Source organism: Epinephelus lanceolatus, chromosome 2 (assembly GCF_041903045.1).
Source record: "Epinephelus lanceolatus isolate andai-2023 chromosome 2, ASM4190304v1, whole genome shotgun sequence".
NCBI lineage: Eukaryota > Metazoa > Chordata > Actinopteri > Perciformes > Serranidae > Epinephelus > Epinephelus lanceolatus.
Genome location: NC_135735.1, coordinates 38,286,316 through 38,302,028, shown reverse-complemented (window position 1 = coordinate 38,302,028; position 15,713 = coordinate 38,286,316). Strand labels below are relative to the sequence as shown.

At 42.1% G+C, this 15,713-nt stretch overlaps 1 protein-coding gene across 2 annotated transcripts in view; it reads left to right on the top strand.

Moving 5' to 3' along the window:
• The first annotated feature begins 1,380 nt into the window (after positions 1-1,380).
• Positions 1,381-15,713, top strand: part of kctd15b (potassium channel tetramerization domain containing 15b) — a 28,288-nt gene continuing 13,955 nt past the window's right edge. Inside the window, exons 1-3 of one of the 2 annotated variants that reach the window (XM_033626855.2) lie at positions 1,381-2,141; positions 4,823-4,998; positions 11,996-12,140. In XM_033626855.2, the coding sequence (XP_033482746.1) occupies positions 2,133-2,141; positions 4,823-4,998; positions 11,996-12,140 (330 nt within the window). In that variant the 5' untranslated portion in view covers positions 1,381-2,132. Of the gene's footprint in view, positions 2,142-2,346; positions 2,490-4,822; positions 4,999-11,995; positions 12,141-15,713 lie in introns of those variants that run through there. The other variant, XM_033626845.2, reaches the window with a different exon arrangement.

Sequence of the window (15,713 nt, the reverse complement as noted above, 5' to 3'; positions counted from 1 at the left end):
CTAGAACAGAGCTGTTATCTCTGTTTCTGGGTGCACCAGGGACACCAAACATCAATAATCTCATTACTTGGGTCAAATATAATAATCAGATCTGCATTTTTTTTCTTAATAAGAAAAAAAGGTAATGTGTTTTGGATTCATGGCGATGTGTTTGTGTCACTAATAGAGATAAAAAGCTCGGAGTGTCCTTTCACCTGCTGATGCTGGTCAGGAGGGCAAATGTTTGGATCTGTTGTGAAATCTCCAAGCAGCATGCAAATCCTCAAGATGACCTACTTCTTCCCTTCGACATAGACACTTCGCTAAAATCCATAAATTAAGGAAATTAACTGATGGGGCCCGGGGCCACTTTGTAAGCTATTTAAATCTTTAAATTTACAACATCCCTGCATACTTCATGTAATTGAACTAACTCCGGGCTTGTTTCCTTTAATGAGAAAAAAAATCCAGTTTCCCCTCCAGTTTGTACCTCTGGAAACAACAGATCTGTGCCAGAGGGGGAGATGGGATCGCTCTGAGGCGCGCTGAGGTCTGTCTAATTATGAAGACTTGGCCCGCTTGGAGGGGAGACGCATTCTCCCAGCAGTCCTGCTGTCAAATCACCAGCATAACTATTTTATTTCTTTTTTAAATACTTGTCACTTTATACTTACTTTATGCAAAGATGAGCTGTGGGAAGACACTGTAAGTCAAATGAGATCTTATGGGAGCGTACCAGATGCCAGATTTTTTAAAAAGTATAATTTAAAGTTCCATATGATCAATAAGAAATTATGTTTTGTCGTCAGGGTGACACACAATAGAAAATGTTCCCAAAAAGTGAGACTATATTTTCTGTGGACCAATAATAAGTTCTTACACTGGTTGGCGCCAAATATCAAGAAACGAACATCACACCGCTGTCAGGATGCTGGTACAGAGTAATTACTGGGCTCAATGTTGTATCAATTATTCACAGTTATTTACCCGCAAATAAACAAACATGCAAATAAATAAATAATCGTCTCCTTGGTGTGAGCACCTGCTTGACTCTCTCCTTCCCGTTCACTCGGTGCAAAATTGGCGCACTACTTTAGCGCCTCATCACCTGCATTGTCTTTATATGTGTTGTAATAATACCAACAATCATCCAGAATCTTATTTTACCCCCCCAAAAAAGTCTGCAGGCTTCCTGCTTTCATTGGAGAGTGAAGAGAGGGGGGTGTTCTGGGCAGATATCTCCATCTAAGCCCTGCGCTATAATTGAAATGGCGCATTTGGCTGCAGGCAGGTTGTGAGGGCGCTTTCTGCAGCAGCATGCATGCATGTCCATAGACGTCATTTGATTTTAATGGCCTGCAGGAAATTTGGCGTTACAACTCCAGACATTAAGGCAAGGGAGAGAGAGAGAGGGAGTGAAAGAGAGAGCGGGGACACGGGGAAAAATCGCCGCATGAAAGATATTGGTTCAAGGATATCTCTTCATTTTCAACATATTTTTCTACTGGGACTTTATCAACAAGTTACTGCGCCTTTATTGCATGTTGCCTGAGTGAAGGACTATGGCAGCTCGCCTGGCTTTAAACTTTAGATTCAGGCTAGAGATGGAGATGGAAATGAATGCCTACTAGCTGGAACTGCCTGGGGAACTATTACATCAGACGAAATGACAATGATTAAAATCTGCTTTTTGCTGTTCTAAATCTATTGAGCGGCAGTTGCCTGTTAGGTTTCCTGCCCCCTCTAAATCACAACTTCACACCGTTAAGGGGAACGGTCTACTTTAGCCGGGAAAAAAATAGATAAGTTATTATATCTGTGCAGTCATAATTTCGCGAATAGGGGGGTATCACGTTTTCTTCCTTGAGAAAATTGCCTGGGCGAGAGAGTGGAGTTGAGCTAATTGTAGCCTAATCCCTGGCCCAGAGGCGCTTGGGCTGCCCGGAGCAAGAATTTTCTTTTTTAGCTCTGCTCTGTTATTTAGAGACGGATTATTGGCTTTCTTCTTCTCATAACAAACCACAGGGGCAGTTTCATTTAGGCACAAAAAAGCAGACAAGAAGCCGAAATACGAAGCAGGATTCCAACAAGAGCGCACATTTTTTACGCGTATCCAAATAAGAGCAGAGAAGGGGAAGGAGATCATCTCATCTATGTTCAAGGTAAGGACGCTTCCTGTGCGCTTTGGTACAAAGAAGCTTGGTGAGGACAGGTCGAGCCAGCCTTGCAATAGAGCCTTTAAAGCCACAGAGACTCTTTGCAAGCAGTCCATCCCGACCACAGCCTAGTACTGTCTTTTAAAAAGCAGTTTTGTGTGGGATACGGAGCAAACACTTGGCTTTTCCGTGCGGCACTATAGGTTCGTGCTGGAGCTGGATGGCGGTGTAGTTGTACCACATACTCGGGGGCATTTGGAGAAATTATTTGAAAATTTTGGGGGTTACGCGGACAGCAGCTGGGACTGACCTCCGGCACGGATTTCCTCTGGATGCCCTACAATGTTTGAAACGGTAGGGTGAAAAATTTAATATTACAGAATCCAATGTTTTTACGCACAGTGCAGCTTCAGTCTGTACAGTTTTCCAAGAGTATAGTAGTCGAGCTGGTTGCTTAAGAGTAACGTGGATACCGCTTGACCTACAGAGGTTTTCCCCTTCTTTTCTCACACACTGGATAGTTTACACGTGTGGGTTTTATCAAGCGGCTGATGAATTACACGTGTCGGGATTATGGTTTTAATTGTACAGCAGGAATAAGACGCCATGTTGAGCATTTGGTAGAATTAAAGGCAGAGGGCACAGGCTTGTAGTGTTCGTGTGGAGTGGGATGTTGTATCGGATCGCTACCAACGGTTCAGTGTCTGTATTATGGTTATTTTAATCGGGGGCTATCAGGATTATGTTCATGTGGATGTCATAAGTGCGAATTTGGGCACGACGCTTGAGCAGTGTCGGCGGAGGGAGGCTGAAGCACAGCAGCTCTGAGGGGAAAGTTGATGCCTTTACAGCTGCCGTGATTTTGTGGAGGAATTTATCATATGTGGTCTATGTGTGTGTGTGAGTGTGTGTGGGGGAGATAGAGAGAGTGAGTAATCAATAGAGACAGAATGATGAAATGATTGAAATTGTGATTGATTGTGAGATTCATGGGTCTATTTCTTTCCATTTGCTCCTTGTTCACGTATATCGTAATTTAATTGGTTAATTGATTGGTTGACAGAGAGAGAGGGAGTGTGTGTGTGTGTGTGTGTGTGTGTGTGTGTGTGTGTGTGTGTGTGTGTGTGTGTGTATAACCGGCGGTGGGACAGGCCGGTATGGATGTACCTCAAACTTCTCAAGTCTTTCCAAGTTTTTTTTCCTCCTTTTCCTGGGATTTGAAATGTAATCCCGTCCTCATGTAATCGTATTAAACGAACATGATACTGCTGTGAGCCGGGCAACACCCTGAGAAAAAAAATAAAAAGCTCCAGTCTCGTTTTGTGCCCAAAGGCGCTTCTTTCAGAGCCGAGGGCCTGATCTGGCCTTTCACAACGGCCTCCAGTTTACCAGCCATGACAGTAAAACAGCCCATATGTGCAACAACTACAACTGATAAACTGTGTTGATCTACTGGAGGGTGAAATGGTATTATCTCGATCTGTTTAAACCCAGCAATGTAGTTGTGCTGTGGAGCTCCAAGTAAAGTTTTGTTCTAAATTGCGTCAGGAGAGGTCTTTATTTCAACCGGAGCCTCCAGGGGAACAGATGAGTAATGATAAAGCGGGCAAACTGTGACCTTTAGTCAGTGATCGTTATGGACGACATAAAAAATGTCATTACATTTATCTTTGATTTGTGCTATGACTTTCTAACACACAAGAGTCACATTACAGTGTGGCCAGTCTGAGGTTAGGTGGGTTACCTGCAGCTGTTGGCAAACAAATTACGCACCAGTAAATTGGAGATCCGCTCCTCCAGAAGCAGGAGAGAAGCAAACGGCGGCGTATCGAAGTGAATTAAAAATATTTTCCTCAAACATTTTAACAGCCAATCAAACTCAGCTGCTGACCCCGGAGTGCACCAGACTGCTCTGGAGTCAGCTCTCCTAAATCTGCGCCTCCGCACTCCCGCATCTGAATAAAGTGGCACGTAGATAGTGAGCTTTTTATTCTTTTGTACATTTTTTAAAAACATTATTCTGACCTTGAGTCATCGCACATATGGAGTGGGGTACTTCGTGGTTTGGCCTGTTACTGTGGACAGCAGGGGAGATGCTTTCGTTGCGCTTTTACGCATGTTCGGTGCCATACAGCTTAAACAACACAAGTCACGCGTATCTGTAGTTACATGACAAGCCATCACATTAATCTTTTGTTTTGAATGTATGTGTGCGACGAGAAAAAAAAGTTGCCCCCCTCCCTCCCCTCCGTGTTTTCCTTGCTCTCAGATTGGTGGTTGGTGTGTCTGGGCGCATCACGTCTAACACATAAGGCGACCTTTAATTAGAATATTGCAGCAGCAGTTTGTTTTATTCCCCTGGAGGCTGACACCTAGCATTCCTCCCTCCCTCTCTCTGTCTTTCTATCTGTCCATCTCTCTCTCTCTCTTCCTCTGTCTCTCTCACCCCGGTTCTCTAATAAGCATCCTCCTATCCTCGCCTCCGGTGCTGCATGAAAAGATGCAAACATACTTAATTAGAGCGGTGGCAATAATTTCCAGGCTAAATATGCGACCAGACAGACATGGAAGTGATCTGATACCATTCAGAGAGGATACTATCTGCTTCCCGGTGTAGGATCACTGTGGTGTTTTGTTTTTTTAGCTTTACCTCTGCTCCCATGGCTTTTCTGTACACTTGTTTTCAGGAGGGAAGAAGCATGTCACGGCTGTCTCTGACCCGGTCCCCGGTCTCTCCTCTGGCCGCTCAGGGGATCCCTCTGCCGGCTCAGCTGACCAAGGCGAACGCCCCGGTGCACATCGATGTCGGGGGACACATGTACACCAGCAGCCTGGCGACCCTCACCAAATACCCAGACTCAAGGTAAGACACCAAGCTGGCTTTTTCTCTCACATGCGTTTGCCTCATTGCTGGAGATAGTTTATTAACTATTTTTCTCATTTATAGAAAATCAATATTAAGGCATTACTGGCATGTTGAAGAGTGAGCTGATTTGCATCTTGCTGCTTTTGTTTTTAATGTGACACCATTATGAATTTGAAGTCTCTCATTCTACCTTACAATGGGGATCTTTTCCTAATTAAATCTTCAAGTAGATTTCAATCAGCTTATATCTCTATTTAACAGCTTAATTTTGCATTTTGGTCATTAAATCAAATATTAAATTATTTGACTGGTGTTTGTCTTAATTAAGTCTAATTGGATTTATGCTGTTAACAAGTCATTTAGCTGCCTGGCATTAGGACAACTGCACTGCAACTTCCATACCATACAATTGCCCTCAGAGGCTACCAGTTTAATATATTTTCAAACCAAGTGGGGGTATTTCTCTCCCCTTCATTATTTCTTAACTCTCGTGGCTTTAAAACGATGAATTTGATTGCTTTTGTTTGTTTTTAGTCGTGATTATTTTAATTGTTTATTAAACACCTGCAAGGCTTTTATTTTCATCTCCTTTCACACTGTAGTTGGGTTTGAAAATTCAGCTGCTGTCAAGCTGGCAAGTGCAGTTGCTTTCACATGTTTCAATTCTGATTTGACTCGGGGTATGTAGTATGAATTAACACAGCACACAAACATATCCGTGTGCACTACACCTCCTTTCACCTCCTTATTTTTTTGTGGTCAGTAGATCAGGGTGCTGACAGGAATCCTTGCAGGAAAAAAACAATGACGTAAATGTTCGGATTCCTGTCATCACAGCTGATGTGGGTCTGGCTCATTGGTGTTACATGTTGATTTTCTTGGCTTTTTTTACAACCAGGGTTTACCACCCTTACATCTTATCGATAGTTATTATTCATGTTCAGGAACAGGGGTTATTTTGTGAGATAATCATTCTTATAATTTTCAAATAATTTTCAAACAACCTAGCTTGCACTGCAGTCAAACTTTAAAATGTCAAGTCGTACATCTTACTGAATATTTGCGTGGACAGGAAAAAGAAAGGAACTCCTGTTCTTTCTGGCATCTGATTCTCTCATAAAGCAAACATTTTTTATTTTTTTAAGCTTTTCCATTGTAAGATTTAGTCATGATGATTCAGATTGTGGTAGAGCTGCTGGTAATCCACCCTCCCACTTTATTCACGTTTTTAGCTCATCCACAAGCAAGGTGACACCACCAACCCAAGTTAGCAATCTAAAATATTGCTGTTCTTACTCTATGAATTCATGCCCTTTAAAACTATGGCATGTTTTAGGCCCCCTTGCTTCTTCCTCTAATGCACTGTGTCATTCATTACATTATACAGCTCTGCGTCAGCTGACAGAGTCCCATGTGGGCCAAGGTAAACATTCACCAGGTTGTTAGAAAATCTGCCAAATTGGCTACAGGAAACAATCCACATAATCCCTTGGTAATAAAGTCTTGATATTCATTCTGACAGGAAATCCCTGACAACTCTCCCTTTATCCCTGACGTGTAAAAAATAAAGCTCATCCCAGACAAGAGTTTATGATTGTTTTTGTTAAGATGCTTTTTTTGGCCCACTGCTTTGGTGTTATGTATATTGGGTTTATCCAAAGGCCACAAGACAAGAGTGTTTTGTTTTTTTTAAATCAAATGTGCTGATGTTATTCTGATCTTGACAAATCTGAAGCTGTTGGACGGTGAACTGAGATTTTTATTTGCTTTAAACACATTGCAGCTAGTTGTAGATAGTCACAGCACTGTTTTTTCTTTGTAATTTTCATTTGGTGTTTGTGTTTCTATATTTTTTTTTTATGATCTGGTGCAGCTTTACACGTTACAAAGAAGTTATTCATAGGGGGAGACACACGGGGCACCGTGCAATTGTAGCACAGAGTCATGTCAGAGCACCCAAACAGTGTTTTTACAGTGAGAGTAAAGACCGGATACCAGCGTGAGTGTTGGTTGGAGTGCTCTTTCCTCTCTCTCTTTCTTTTTCACACATGCTCCTTTGCTCACTCTCCCTCTCTTTCTCTCTCTCCGTGTCTCTTTCTGTGTCTTTCTCACTCTGAATCACACGCACACATGCATACACTCACTGTGTGTCTCTCTTTCTCTCTCCCAGCCTCCTCAGTGTACAGTTGGCCTCAGGGCTCCACTTTCCACTGGAGCCAGTGGAAGGAGGGGCCCTTTTGTGTGAATTAGGATAATGGCTGACAGCAGAAAGCAAAACAATTACACTGGCATAGCCGCATATGCTGCGTTCGGCTGTGTCCGGTCGAGTAGGGCACGCCGGCAAAACTGAAAAAAACGTGACGACTAACAGAGCCGGGTTAAAGAGTTTAAAGTTGATGATTACTTTTAATAGATTGGCCTCTAAATAATGTAGCATGCCAAGAGAAAGTTAGTCTAGTAACTAATGTGTGGTTATTCATCTTCTTCTGTGTGGGCCATATTAAGGGACAGGGGTCATGAAACATTGATGCACACTCTGTGTAGCTCTCAGAGAGGACAGTCTCAGCAGTCACTTGAACAGAAGCTGAGGAAATTAGGGGAAATGTTCCAGAGACAAGGAAACTATTTTGAAAGGACCACTGGACATTTTTCTCTTTGAAGACGAGTCTTCTGGGTCAAGAGACGATAGATCTGTGCTGGCCCCCGCGCTCTTTTTCAGTGCTCACCTGTGTCTAACTTTTTTCTCGGAGCTGAAATCTCCGTAATTAACACAGCAAACAATATCTCAACATTTACAGTTAGCATTTGCTGTACTTCCCTTCATTTTTATTCTATTTCATTGTTAGGCCTCAAGTGTTTTGTGCTGTTTTAAAGAGGATTCATGGCACTAACACATCGCCATGATCTAAAGTAAAATTAGCTGTTTGATAAGACTTTAAGTTTTAATCACTTTACATGAAATAATAATGAGAGTTAATTGTCGCTCTTGCGAGGGAACAGTCAAGTTATGTAGCTCCAAAATAAGAGATAAAATGTTTTCACGAACTGCAGATAAACATTGTGATTATTAGCAACACATATTGTGACTATGAGTGAGGATGTACTGTTAAAGCACTCATATAGTCACTTTATGAGGCAACAGAGCCCTTCATGATGACTTTAATTCCAAGAGAAACATGTTAGAGGATTTTTGGTTGCTGATTTAATATTGAAATGTGCTCAGTAAAGGTATTGAGAGTTATTTTGACATCTGATTTGAACAGTCATTGCCATATATTCTCTTTAAGTCATAATATTCAGCAAAATTATAAATGCATGTTTTGAAACTTTTGTCAAATACTGTTTGAGAGCTTTTTGAGAATCACTGGTTTAAACAGAGTCTTTAGGCAGGACTGAGTGAATCAGAGCCAGGCGCAGCAGCGATCTGGTTTCTAACTTCAGACTCCCCCTACTCAAAAGCTATTGTGGGCAGCCCTTGATGTCAGACTGGACACACTCATACCTGTTTGGTTCACTTTGCAGGAAGCTGCTGGGTGTCTTGTGTTTATTAGGCGTCCATTAGTGTTGGAGTTCCCAGATAAGCATCAGTTCTTGTAGAATCAGTGGTACCTGCACTGTATCCCCCCTCCCACCTCCTGCAGACACGTCTCTGGCAGCTGGGCGGCTGTAGCTGCTGCAGCGAGGATCCTGCCAGATATTGCCCACCTACTGCCCCGCTGCCTGCCCTCACTTGGCACCGCTGGGGTGGTGAGATCTGAGCTGTTCCTGTCCTTGATAACCTCCCACACCCACCACCTCCCTCCCTCTCTCTGACTTTTTCTCTCTGTATTTCCATGGAGTTCTGTCATAGCTTTTTTTTCTTCTCCCACTCTCTCCATCTCTCTGTGTCTTCCGCTCATATTCTGTTTGTTTCTCTGCCTCTTTTCCTTCTCTCCCTCTTTCCTTCTGTTCGCTGTGTTTTCCCTCATCTGATTTCTTTGTCTAGTTCTCCCTATCTTTCCCTCTCTTCTCTCTCCCCGTCAGTCTGCTTCTCTTTTGGCCTGTCTGTTTGTGTGTCTTTCCTCTTAATTTCTCTTTGTATCACCCCCTACACACGCACACACACACACATACACACACACACACCCTTTCCCCTTCCCTACCTGTTAAAAACACCCCCCCTCCAATTCAGGGATTTAACTGAAAGGGAAAAAATGAGGAGACCAACAGAGAAAGAGAGAGAGAGAGTGAAGGGAGTGGAAGAGAGGGAAAGAAAAAGAAAAACAGGCAGCATTTTAATTGCTTTTTAAAAAAGTGGAGATGAAAAACAGAGTTAGCCTGGAGGGGTATGGTGAAATTCTAGCTGGAAGAATTGCAAGACCATATGAGAAAGGAACACCTCGGGCAAAACAGGGAGATGAGTATTGGTTTTTTATAAAGCATTTTGCATCGATTTCCAGAGAGAAAGCGAGTAAGGGAGAAGGATGGAGACGGAGAGAGAGAAAGAAAGAAAGAAGGAAAGAAAGAGAGTGAAAGAGAGAAAGGATGGCAGGAGGGGAGAGAGGGAGGGAGAACCATCTTTGCTCTGCTTCTTCACACAGTCAAGTCAAAGAAAAAGAAACAGGGTGAATTTGACATGATAGCTTCAGTGTGTTGAGCCGACACATCGGGGTCAGGAGAAACCTGATACAACCATTAAATACAAGCTCATACACTTTTACAAAGTCGAGGCTTGTAATTGTAAATTCAGTGAAAGTGTGAGAGAAGCCAGCCCTGCTGTTTGTTCATTGACATTCCCACTGCGGCTTTCTTCCAGTGTCTTGTAATAGAGTTTGACAATGCCAGTGCTCAAGCAGTGCCGGGTGTATGTGTGCACGGGTCGGTTTGCAAATAGGTTTTTACGATTTTCCTCATCACACAACTTTGTCAGCCGACCTAGAAGCCGTTACCGTGATTAAAGACCTGATTACATCAAAATGATGATAATAACAGCAACACAGCGCCCTGCCAAGAGCTGTTTCTCACACAGACGATGGAAATGTGCAGTGAAACCGTTAAGGAGGTTACGTGCAACAGATTTCTTGTGTAAATCAGTAGTACGACTTATTTACACAGCACAGGCATTCCAGGTTTCTCTGCTGGGGGAGATGCAAATTTTGTTTCAGAATGACTCAAAAAATTAAAGCACATTTTTTTGCACTTCAGAGGTGCATAAATTTAAGCTTTGGGAGTACAAAAGTTTTACAAACACTTTAAAGCACTTGTGCAAACTGTCTCCTCAATATTTTAGAGACGGTAAAAAACTATTTTTAATTATTAAATAGGGATATTTAGCATATGGAAATGAACAAATAGACAGAGTAGATCTGCCTAGATGAGATTATGAGACCAGCGAGAGAGGGACCTGCAGGTAAGAGGCAGGAAAACCACACAAAGACAAGGGGAAATGAATATCTGTCCAAGGGTATCTCAAGGCACAGCGCCAATGTGGTGTGATGAAAGTTTAAAGATAACAGCAATTTCCACTCTTTGCCTTGATGAGCCCCTGTAGCCAACTTCAACTAAGCCCTTAATCTTGCAGTACACTAGTAGGAAGGGGTTAACAGTGGGACGCTAATAGGCAGCAACAAGTGTCTTATTATTACACCACAGTCTTGACAATATTTGGTGAAAGCTTAAACGCATACGTATAATTACTGTTTTTAATTAACTATTGTGTTTCTTAAGAGGAAAACATTATTGATGTAATTCTGGGTAATGATAGTTTAATTATTTCAGCTTTTACTTTCTCTTTTTAGATGTTTTTTAATCCTTTCTTTGTCTTTAAATATTAACCCATCTAATTCAGCCTAACCTGTACAGATAGTAGAAGAACCAAAAAGAAAATGCAACATATTTGTTGACTTCATTGTCAGTAAGGTGGTACAATGCCACTAAATAATATAGTGATAAAAAATAAAATAAGAATTAATATTTTAAAATGCTATTCTTCAGCAAGCAACCATGCACAACTGTTGAAATAATCATTATCTAATGTAATCAAAATCATAAATAAACTTAACAAACTGCCTGTTATTTATTACTGGTTCTAGTTTTGTGGTGGACTGCAGCTCTACGTGTTTTGTCCAAGCAGTGTTGCCGTAACCCCAGCAGAACATGACTCACAGGGGTACTCCACTAACATTAATGCCTTTGTTACATTATATTTGTCAGATAGCCCACATGAACTCTGAGTAAAGTGTCAGTCATTTATGTTGTGTTGCATGTAAAATGGAAAATGAAAATGATTTTGTTGAGATTTTCAGGTGCCCCCCACCGCCCGGCAGATTTAATGTCCATGGCTACAGCTGTGCTGCAGATTACATAGGAGACTACATATAGTTTTAAATGGGCAATAAAAGAGTTGTTAATTTATCCTCAAGCATTTATATCAGCAAATCAACAGGACTATGGAGTGAGATTGTGGATCATACAAACAAAATACTGAGCATGTGATAGATGTCATCACAAATTTTAATTCTATATTAAGTACAGACAGATTGACGTACAGTAGGGGGGCAAAATTTGTCTTACATTCATAACAAAGTCAAACTGTTTAAAGTAAAATATCTTTTTTCCAGCTGTCCTCTCCACATTAGTATGTGAACCTCCACCATTTCTTACCTCTGTTTCATTTCCAGCCCTCTGACAGATGGAATAATAGAGCTGTAATGCTACATTCATGCTATTAATTTCTGTAAGTACAAGCAGCAAGCGTGTGTGTTGTTGTAATCTCTCCGCAGAAGGGACACTTCAAACAAGTCTGGAATGGAGGAACTGTGCCTTAAGCCCCTTGTTTCAACCTGGGATGCTAATGCATTTCAAGCTTAGTGCTAATAAAATTGAAAAATAAATGGAGGGTAATTGTTTCATGCATTTGAAGGGAGCTGGCTCATTCCATTATGTGTGTGTGTGTGTTTGTGTGTGCGGCTGCCTGCATGCGTGCGTGTTTGTGTGTGTGTATTTCAATTTTCAGAATCAGTCGTCTGTTCAATGGCACCGAGCCCATCGTGTTGGACAGCTTGAAGCAGCACTACTTCATAGATCGGGACGGCGAGATATTCCGCTACATTCTCAGTTTCCTCAGGACCAGCAAATTGCTCCTTCCAGATGACTTCAAGGTACATATCCGCACCACAACATACTGTATTGTGTGTACTTGTCTGCACCATCAGTTTAAAACAACATAACAACATGAAAATCTTGAGTACGTAAAGCCACCTGTCCAGACATGCAGCAGTATGGTGCGAAATTCCAGATTTTTCTCAAGATAAATGTGAATATGTTAAAATATATATATAATGTTTACCTGCCCTCTCACGGGGTGCATGTTTTCAAAATAGACTTGATACCACAACAGAGCCGACATTTCTGTTTTCACAAAGCGAGTCTCACCTTCCCCCCATTCAACACATTAATTACCTGTAGTCTAAGCATAAGCAGTAATTAGGAAACTTTTGAGGGTGGAAAAAAAGAGACGTGGAACACACTCAGTTGGAGTTTATAGTGGTGGAGAGGTAAAAATGCTAACTGGCTAACTGGAGCATGGCCCGGTGATGTGTGTGCCAAAGCCCTGAGCTGTTGTTTTTCACTTAGAGTGGTTTCTATAGAGGTGAGCCCAGGTGAAATAGCCTGTACGCCCCTCTGTTCCCCATCGCTCTGATGACCAACTCCCTGTCTCACTGACAGACAAGGCCTGGCTGAGAACTATGGCATGCTGATGTAGTTTAATACCATCTATACATGCATCTGTGCACACACGTGACTGTTTGACTGAATGTGCTTTGGCCTGTGTTAGACTACTGAGGCTGCACACCTGGCTCCAAATTTAGAGTTCGCATGAAATAACTCTGTTGTAAGTGAATGCATGTACACTACATTATGTCTGTTGTTGTGCAGTGTTTAGTGATACGAAGCACATTTTCAGCCCTGCCGGCAGAATAAAATGTCAGCGTTGTATGTTTCTGCAAACCATGGATGTGTTACTTGTATATTTCATTTGTATCATATCAACATTTCGAAAGAGATGTAGTTCAGATTACATGTATATGAGCTGAGTTTCTAAGCATGGGTAGGAGGAGGAGATGGTTGATGGTGACACCGCGGTGACGGCTGCCAACACACCACTGTTCAAGACCAACAAACAACAAAATTGGGTATTTTCAATAGCACGTCAGGACATTTCTAGTCACATTTGTGGCCACAAAACTTGGCATTTTAAGCAAAAACATAATGATTTCCCAACCCAAGTGGTTGAGTTGCCTCAACCTAGCCACACATGAACCACAGCATTATCCCAACATGAAACTGAAAATTGAAACATAAAGAAACGTGAAGTTGCAACACATCCACAGCACACAAAACGTACAAATTTAACATGTGGAACATAGCAGAAACGTACAGTGCTAATATTAATCCTGGCGGTTGGATTGGATTTTCATGGCAACAAAAAAGTGCTTCCAGTCTTGCTATCAAATAATACTTCACACACTCTGGTGAACATACATGTCGACTCTCCATCCATACAAGGTATTTTAAGCTCATTGGTGAGACAAATATAAACATATATTGTATTTTTGATGTGAGCTATGCAAGTTGATCATAAAGTATTTTTCTTTGTTTCAACATAATTGATTAAAATTGTAATATTAGTAATGCTAGCAGCTGCATTTAACTGAAGTCTGACAAATGTAAGTCTATTATTTACTCTCCATCTATCTCTGGCTTGGTCTCCACCACTTTATGGGAAAACTTTCTGGCTCTTTAGCTGCTAACTGCTCACCAGCTAGTCATTTAAGTCAGTCTGCCATTTTGTTAGTGTTTATTTTGTATATCAGTGCTTTTATTCTGCTGCCTCTGCTGCTGAAAATCAGGTTGATGAGCGCGGCGAAGCAAAACAGTAAAGTCGAGGGCTGTAAATGAGAAACAATGAGCTCAAAGATGCAAAATGATGATCCGTGGATGTTCTTCCCGATGAGCAACCCCCTTAACATGTTGTTGATATAAAAAAAAATATGAAATAATGCAGCTTTAAACCCAACTGGTTGCATTACTGGCAAGTTAGTCTCACCCCACAAGAATCCACACAACCACATGTGGCTTTGTCAAAAGTATTATATATTCTGCCTGCAGCTCCTTCCTGTTCAAGGTTTTTATACAGTGATACTGTTTCCTAGGTGCATTCTACTCTTCACTTCTACTCCACCTTAACTTGCGTGACCTTTCCACCGGGCTGGCGCTTGTTCATCATTCTCTAGAAGGGAACAAGGCGAGGCCAAGCCATTCAGAGCCAGGGGCAAACTCTCCAGGCCTCATGGATAGTCTGAACGAGAGCCAAACCTCAGACAACAGAACATGACATAAAAGCCCTGCATATTTTCAGCAAATGATGGCCTGACTCAGTACCGATTAGTTTTTCCCTTCTTATTCATGCTTCTTCCCTCCCTTCCTGTGAAGTCTTGACAGTCCAATCAGGCGCCACGGTTGAGGAGAATGCATTGGACTTCATTGTTTCAACTCATTATGATCCCCTCGCATAAGCCTGTGTTGATCTGCATACCTTTCAATTTGCGTGAAGCCGGGGAAAAAAAAAATGCAAATAGTGCGAGGCGGAATTGAGCATGTCCTTATCTGAACACAATCAGGCTTGCCGTCGCCCGAGGGCTGGGTCTGTTCTGCTGCTGGCAGCCACGGCGCTGTGTGTTTTGCTAAATCAATGTGAAAGTCTGAGCAGAATAGGAAAAGAAATTTTTCAGCCTACATCAGTGGAACAAAATATTCACTATTAATATCCTCCCTCATCTCATTATTCAAACTACAATTAATCACAAGTGTGTAAGCAATGCTCAGTCATATTAAGGGCATGGTTATAAACCGTTAAGGGTTAGTGGTTTTTTCCTCTTTTGTATGGCACTTTAAATCAATAATGCTTTGTTTCTTTCGGTTTCAAATGCTAAGAAATAATAGGAAAGAGCATATGTATGTATTTTTTGTGGGTGCTGTATATTAGATGAGAAAGAATCAGACGGATTATTCCTGTGAACCTCTACTTGTGTGGCTCAAGTCATTTTTTGTCCAAAACTTACAGTAGGTCTTTATCAGTCCTCCGACTCCCTCATAGTGACACTTTCCATCATTTTTTTCTTCTTCTTCTTCTTCTTCTCTTTCTCTGCCTCCCTCTCTGTCTCTCCCTCCCTCTGTCCTTCCCCGAGATGTTGCCTTGCCGGTGGGCGATCAGGTCGGATCATTATTTTGAAGCTCAAACGGGCTGTCTGGACACAGGATTGGGGGATGAATTGTCTCGTAGAGCTGGCAGCAGTAGCAGCAGCTCCAGCAGCCAGGACGGAGCTGTTGGCCCTGTCTCCCTCTCATCCTCACCTCAGCGCTTAGGATTACTCTGTTGTTTTCTGCGCTGCTCAGGATGACTAAAGTGCCTCGCAGACAGACCCCTGTTAAAAACATATCCATCCATGGCTTCAGACCTGTGAAGGATGAGGAGCTACACTTTGATACAGAGAGCTGCCTGAAGGGGAGCGTCTCAGTATGAGTTTTGTCAGCTGCAGCAAGAAGGCCAGGAGAGAAAAAGGCAGGGAGAAAAGGGAGAGAGAAAGGGAAAAAAGGACCCCCTCCTCCCCTCTTTCGCATTCTGAAATCTTAAATATTAGACCGTCAGCTTAAGATGTGTTGCGTCAACG